General features: G+C 49.2%; 4 protein-coding genes across 4 annotated transcripts; all 4 read right to left on the bottom strand.

Annotated features, from left to right (window-relative positions):
- On the bottom strand, positions 1-555 carry DQ04_08501030 (hypothetical protein; the record flags this gene model as incomplete). Its single annotated transcript, XM_009315588.1, has 1 exon — positions 1-555. A coding segment is annotated over one exon (555 nt), but the record flags the coding sequence as incomplete, so codon positions are not given.
- Positions 556-1,624: 1,069 nt separating this feature from the next.
- On the bottom strand, positions 1,625-2,152 carry DQ04_08501020 (hypothetical protein; the record flags this gene model as incomplete). The annotated part of the gene is made up of 1 exon (XM_009315587.1): positions 1,625-2,152. One exon carries the CDS (start codon positions 2,150-2,152, stop codon positions 1,625-1,627), a length of 528 nt encoding a protein of 175 aa, XP_009313862.1.
- Positions 2,153-2,598: 446 nt separating this feature from the next.
- Positions 2,599-3,246, bottom strand: DQ04_08501010 (hypothetical protein; the record flags this gene model as incomplete). Its single annotated transcript, XM_009315586.1, has 1 exon — positions 2,599-3,246. The coding sequence occupies one exon, from the start codon at positions 3,244-3,246 to the stop codon at positions 2,599-2,601; it is 648 nt and encodes a 215-aa protein (XP_009313861.1).
- A 285-nt stretch (positions 3,247-3,531) lies between these two features.
- Positions 3,532-4,182, bottom strand: DQ04_08501000 (hypothetical protein; the record flags this gene model as incomplete). Its single annotated transcript, XM_009315585.1, has 1 exon — positions 3,532-4,182. The coding sequence occupies one exon, from the start codon at positions 4,180-4,182 to the stop codon at positions 3,532-3,534; it is 651 nt and encodes a 216-aa protein (XP_009313860.1).
- Positions 4,183-7,340: the final 3,158 nt, after the last annotated feature.

The following is a 7,340-nucleotide window of genomic DNA, read 5'->3' as shown; positions in this document are numbered from 1 at the left end:
CATTTCCACTAAGCAGTAACTTGGTGCGGATGATACTGCTGATGGCGCGGCAACACGCGCCCCAAGACCGACAAGGATAACACTGTGTCCCAGCAAGACGCGGCGGGCCCTTGTACTTTGTGATGCCGTAAGCCGGGCGCCGCAAAGTTCTCCAAGTGGCGAACGTTTCTGGCGCTGGCTTCCCCCCAAAATACGGGGTGCTGAACCTTGGTGCCGCGATGGGGTGGCCGGCATCGCAAAGGGGGGTTGGGCTGCCAAATCTTGGGCCCCGAACGGCCCCCTGTTGAGTCGCGGCGGTCTCCGGCGTGCCGTTTTAAAAAAGAAATAACGCCGAAAAAGCGAACCCCCCTGAACCCCCGCTGCATACATCACGCGCGACGTGAGGCTTTCCAATTCCCCCACCGAGATCTTGCGGGGGGGTGTGGCGCCCTTTAATTTCCGTAACGTTTTCTCTCTGAGGGATGCCGTCTTAGTCGAATGGTTGAAACAAACCCCTTGTGAAGTCATAACGCGCGGCGGGGGCCTCGTGCTCTTCCACCGTTGCGGCGCATCCATGCATATTTTTCATCGCAATGTTCCCCCACAACTCTACACTTTTACGCGGCCCTGCGATACGAATATTATCCATTCAAACGTATAGACTTAGCTCCGGCGGGGCTGTGCAACGCGGTTTAACGGCTTCTGCGTCACCAGCCAAAACTGTTGTGATGGCATGCGCGATTTCCGGGCCGCGTTTACACCCCATGGGGGGCCATTGTGGACTCTTCCAGCTCACTCTTTTCCGTGCAATAACGTAAATTTTTGCGTGTTTTGTCTGGCAAGTCTACCTGGAAAAAAAGTGCTTTTAGATCGAAAATGGCAGCTGTATCATGACAAATCGCACCCAGGTGCTGGAAAATATACCCCAGAGGGACCATAACCTCATAGTCCTCTTGTTCTTTTTTTTAGCTTTTTGCAAGGCAATGAAACGCCGCTGCGGCCCCGACGGTTTTTCCTTCACGACCGTAAAAGGCACAAACCACCCGGTAGCGTGTAGCTTTGATGCGCTGTAAATAATACCCGCCTTCTTAATAACCTGGGCATCCCCTCCTGCCATCCTCAAGAGGGGCTCTCGTTCCCCCCTCCCCAAATTAGCTGGTTGTTGCACCAAGCCCCACACTGTGTTAAGCCGTTCCAGAGCCTTGGAATTGAGTCGGCTCCGGAACCAATGCAGGTAAAGAGTATTCGCACATACCTGCTGTAACGGTACCCTTCTTTTATCGTTCTTATCGGTCACCCGCGTGCGATGGGTACGTCGCAAAATGCTGTGCCCTTGAAAACGTTGTCCCCCATCATGCCCTCAATCCAGATAGGCCCAGGGAGGCATAGCCCATTTGCCGACCCCGTCTACACATGCGCCCTCAGGTGTGCCATCTTGTTTGCCGGGACCACCCAAGGCCCTATGTAGCGAGCCGCGCTGCGTAATAACTATAGGGGGTCTGCGCGTTTCCCCAACTGGGTCTGCAGTCGAGGAGCGGGGTTGTGTTCGATCACTGCTGAAGCTGCATGCGCCGGCACCCCCCTCTTTGTACGGAACGCGCTTTAATGCCGAATGGTCGGAGTACATTTTCCATGCCTCTTGTGGTTAAAGTTGTGGGCCGCTCCCCTCCGCCGCGCCCTTGGCAACGCCTATTGCCTTTTTTGGATCCCCCCACCCCTGATAACCACGCGCCGCGCCGCTCTGTGCGGGTCGATTTTGAATGTCTTTGGGAGGGCCCCCCAATCTACAATGAGGGTGTCCTTTTTTTTTGGGTGGGGAATGGCATTTTCCTTTTAGAGTAGAGCGATTTCGCCCCACCGACCGGCTGTGACCCTGGCGGGCCGCAGGGTAACCCGATCGTTTTTTAATGCCAACATATCGCTGATGAGATCCGATTCCCATCTCTCCATGGGGCGGGCCTGTTTTATGGGGCTTGCGGCCGTCTTTCGTCGAAGGCCGGCCCGAAATATCGGATCCGGTGATCTCCCTTAGGCCAGTAAGGTCAACAAAGTTCTTGTGTATTGCACCGCGCTGCTCTTGGCCAGTTGTAGACTTACAATAAAAAAAAGGAACATTTTCCTCCCGAACCTCGACATCGTTCCTTTTTGCAAAGTCGCAGAATCTTCGCATCATGGACACCCTTTGTTCCCAAGCCGAATGGGTCCACATACCCTTGGCGATGCGGTTCGCCTCGGGCGCCGGCGCTGTAAGATATGGGTTGTCTGACGGTGCCGCAATAACTGTAATCTCGTTCTCTGGAGTTTTTAAAGACAGAAGAACGTTTTACAGCAGATCCCTCCAAAGTGGGGGGTGCCCGTGGGGTCCGGCATGAAGGGATAATGTGCTGGCCTTTTCCCGCGGAGAATAGCCCGTTTTCCGGCTACCCGGCAGCACCCGAGCCACTCGGTAAAGATTCCAATACTTCCAAGGCCCCGGATTTCATTGCTTCCGGGGCCAATAATCGTTTTGGGGCTTAAACGGCGTCTTTTTCAACTACACATAGCATGTTGTGTTGTGGTGCTCTCTTCGGTCGAAATTTCCTCGTTGTGGATGGCATAAATCCATGCCACAAAATTGCCCTACGCCTGACCTAAATCAAATCCCGGTTTCATGAACAATGAAAAAAAGCCACGATACGCCGCCAGTAGCTGCTCTGTCGATACCACCCATAAATACCCTAGGGCGCTTTCAAAAGCCCGGATATTTTCTTCAGGTTGGAATCCATTTTCCACGAACTTATTTCTCAGCTCAAGAATTCCTCGCAATCCCACCTGGGGTTGGGCTCCCAGCGCGTTAAATGGCCGTTCGGCATCCCCGCCCATCGTGGCAGTATGTGTCACGGTGTGAACATCAGGTGGAAGATAGTCGTTTTCACCCTCTGTTGCACCCCGCTGCGCTGGCAGTGCCGTCTGTTTTTCAATTTGGACAAACCACGCCTCCATCTGATGGATCTGAGCTTGCATCTTGTTATTTTCATCGCGCAACTGGTTTTTATGCGATTCTAACGTGTTAATCTGTTGCGGCATTTGATTAATACGATCGTGGGATCCAACCGTTTGAGCGTAGGCGCCCTGTTGGATCTTTAAATTTTCTTCACCCAGTTGTGCCCTGCCAATTTCATACGGCTGATGCAGTATTGACCTGCTTTCCTCCAGCGCCATCCACTCTGTTCGGAAAGTCGCCCTGGCATCGTCAAATGCCTTGAGAAAGTTCTCGTTCTTTGCCATGTTTAACGACACCAAGGAGTGTCGCAAAGAAAAGAAACTGGTGTTTGTACCATTATCCAGGCAAATGGTAAGTTCACCGTTTTCAATTCCTAATGTGCCCTCAGCGCGATTGGCTTGCGTAGTGAAATTTAGTCTGTTCACAAAAGAAAATGGGGTCCGACCGCAATGTTCGACAAACGCCCTGAGAGCTTAAAGGCCCGCCAAACATTCCACGTCCATGGGGGCCTGCTGGGAAGTAGTGGATAACATTGTGATAGTTGTGATTTACTTTTTGTTTCAAAAAACTTACACTTCGCAACACTTTCCCACATCAAGAGATGAAGGCAGGAATGGTGATGGATTATAGGATTTCATGTTAAAAAATCGGTCAATACTTGACCATTCCTTTTGCAGGCTTTCAAAGAAAAGAAAATAATTAGCGCCTCGAATTGCAAGAATTAACCCAGGAAAACCTCCGTCCCATATGCGCAGCACCAAGGCCACCACGCCAAACGAACGGAATTCATACGAAAACACCTCTGTAACACCTTTCCGTTGACAAGCGCTTACCCAAAGGCTTCGCGAAGTTCTTCCCCTAACTTCGTCGCGGCACAACCGCGCTTTGAGCATGCCTTGCCAAAGGGCCAAATGTGCACCAATGTGGGGGGCTTTTTTTACCATGGGCGCCCTCCCCGTGGAAAGAAAATTCATGGGCGTCAAGCGGGGATTGGTTGGCGACGGCTTGGCGCGCGTCAGTGCCGTTTCCGGGCGAGCGCCACCTCGCTCCAACAGCCGGGCCAGGCGCGCAACCGTCTGTTGTGATGTGGCTTCCAATATCCCCAATTGTACCCGAGCTTCCCCTATCGCTGGCTGGCGTGCCGTCGAATCCGGCTGCAACCGGACGGGGGAAGCCTCAAACTGATTCACTGGGGTGGATGCCTTGTTTTGTCGCGCCATGAGGTGGCGGGTTGCTCTTCCGGAACAAAAACGGGAAAGGATGGAATCCGCATATTCACCATATGTGAAGAAACCGCGGGGTTTCCCCAAAAGTGGGGGCTGCTTGTGCAAAAATGAATGGGCCCGCGGGAAGGCGTTGCGCCGCCGCGCCGTGATCTTCCAGACCTTGGGGCGTCAACTAAGTAAAGTGGAGCTCTACATCGTCCTGCTGGCTCGCATATTTAAGCCACTTTAAATCTACCGCTTTTCATTCATCCTGCGTATAAGGCTCCGAAATTATCGCCCATATATTTGAAAAGGTCTTTTCTAAAAATGAGTTTAAAACGTGATAATATAATCGTTTCAGTGTAACCTAACAAAAAAGAAAAAAAATATTCACCATACAAAAGGCCCAATCACCTTCTATCTATAACTGAAACAGTGAAAACCAAGGGGCGCATACAATGAACAACGAAATGCCTTGAATAAATTAATGAGCAAACCCTCATCACACAGATTCTTTTTACGAGCTTCTAGAAAATAAATCTATCAGCATTTTCCATGGCGAATTAGTGTCTGCCCCAAAAGAGAAATATGCAGACGCAATGCCGGAAAAACGCATTGAGATGTTGACAAACATTTCCTTAATATATGGCATATTTTTACACAAGCGATGATAAGCTTCTAATAAATCGATGATTAGACTCCAGGTGCCGCAATCCTATATTTGTGGCGCTGGCGTGAAAAGATAATGAACTTGAAAACCTCACGTATTCCCACCGCCCCTACCCCTCCCAGATCAGTTTTTTGCCTAAACACGCCAGCGGGGGCAGTTAGACATCCCCTTTACCACCCAAAAACTCCAGAGAAGCTTGCAAGACCATTTCTAAAAAAAGGTAAAATACCAGATGTCAAGCCCCTACCGCTGACACCTGTGGGGGGGGGCAGAATCCCTGTATAAAAAGTTGCCTAGCTGCAGCGCCAAAGCGTGGATTCTGACAACCTGAAGGCCTCCCTTTCATTCGACTTGGTTTTTTTTTATAGTTATCTAACACCATTGTTGTGGAGTTTTAGGACTATTTTTTTGTTTAAGCTTCATCGTAGGCCATTGTTCTTGAATAGCAATCTGTTAGCGGAGTGTGTTGTAACCTGTTAAGTTTGGTTTTGCCAAATAAATTGAAAAAAGAGAATGCCCGTAGTTTATGCTGTATGATCGTGCCGCGTTCGTTTTTGGCCATGTTCGTACACTTAGACATCGATATATAAGAGATGGCGTTGCCAAAGCCTCTTGCCATTTTTTCTTTCGATCAAGGGCTGGCACATTACAGAGGGAAGGATAATTTTTTTTACCTTATGGTAACCTGGCAGCTTGGCTTAACTGAATAAAGCTGGAAAAAAGAATGATGCGTAGATTCACCCGCTTATTCAGATTCGAACTCTTCTAGACTCCTCTTGACGATATGATGCCAAGTAAAACTCTCGTTAAAAACAAATTATACCGTTAATGTACACTTGATATTTTTTTTCCCATTTTATACCAAATAGCCCACATCAGTTCTCTTTTTTAAGCGTGCCACCTAATCCAATTGCTTTGCGGTAACTCAAGAAGCGAGTCATTCTACACCCAGCGAGTTGCCGCCAAGCCCCGCGTGTGCATACTACTTGCGGACGCTGTGAAAACCCAATAAAGCCCAGCATCGCTACCGCTGACTCCCCATCGCATACTATTTATGAATGCTTTTGCTGATTGGCTTTCTTAGCGACCATCTGTCTCCCCACGCTTGCGCGCATGGAGCAAACAACTTCAAGGAAAAAGCATATTTGAGCCAAATCCCATATTCAACAACAAGATGTGATTTGTTCAGAGAGGTTTTGCTCCTTTTTGTTACTCCATAACCACCAGCCCTGGGAGAGCACCGCAGATTACCTAAGAAACAATGAGCTTCTGCAGCAAAGAGAAATTTGGAACTTTTATATTAACCAAATCCCATATATGGTGGCGTGAAGGAGCAGTCACGTCTCCCCAAACATAAAAACAGGATGGAAAAAATGCTCTTGGAAATGGCTTTCTGGAGGACTTGGCTCGAAGACAGTGACCTCTGGCTTATCTTCCCCAAAATAAAAAAGATCATAGCACACGATAAAAACTGCAGCTGCCCTAAAGGACTTTAGCGCTCTTTTTTTAATTCCCGCGCACACAAGAGCTGGCCAGCAGCAAAGCCAGATAATAGAAGGAAAGAATCTTTCACCGAGAGGAGTGCCCTATGATCGATTATGCCTGCTTCTTATGTTTGGAAAGACGTGCGCGTAACACCAAACTTCCTTGTGGTAGTAAATGTCCAAAAGCAGCAGCACCTTTTCATGCAGAGCCCCGCCTCAAAATAAACCCCACCGCTTTCCATTGATTTGTGCCTTTTTTCTTGCACCCCGGGTGCCCAACCCCAAAAGGCTTTCCAACAATCCCCGCAATACATTTTAGAGATGCATTAAAGAGCCAAAAAGCAAAACTCGCAAAAAAAAAACTTAAGTGGCTCGAAACATAGAAGCCCAAAAAACGCGGGGTTTTTTCTCTCGACGGGGCGCGGCTCAAGGTGTAACCGCATTTTTTTTGAGGAATGCATTCTCTCTTTTTGCACATGAGAACCTGTAATAATGCTTGATCAGTTTTTTCCCGTTTAACGCAGCAGTGGGTGAAGCAAGTCTTTTTCCCTCTTTCGCATGGCGTTCCTTTGTGTGGCTTTGGCTGGTTCTTGCGTCGCCTTGCTCAGTGCATTGTGACGCTTATGTTCCAGCCGAATATTTATTTTTCCACCATTACCGATGACCTTCTGACATATCATATAACGTAGTTTTGTCTGGCGGTTCCGCTTCGCGTGGTGACTGTTGTTGGGTGGTGCCTGGCATTGGTATGGAATAGGTGCCCCATTTTTTTTTAGGGCTTTGAATCCGCACCGTTTAAATTGGAAAGGTGAATCTTGAGCCTGCTCTTCAATTTCCCGCGTTCATTTGCGTTCCTCTTTTTAGGCATTTCAGGCGGCGAAGGCGGCCAAGGCGCCACGTTCGCCGACACCCCCTCGCGCTTCGCGCGGCGCCGCAAATAACTGGCAAGCAAATTCTCCCTGACGCTTCTTTGCGATCGCATTTAGGCCGGTTGCCATACCCGGTGATTTGGGCTTTGG

Source organism: Trypanosoma grayi (genome assembly GCF_000691245.1).
Source record: "Trypanosoma grayi strain ANR4 Tgr_850_V1, whole genome shotgun sequence".
Lineage (NCBI taxonomy): Eukaryota > Euglenozoa > Kinetoplastea > Trypanosomatida > Trypanosomatidae > Trypanosoma > Trypanosoma grayi.
The sequence above is the reverse complement of the archived record's forward strand: the minus strand, read 5'-3'. Positions and strand labels throughout refer to the sequence as shown.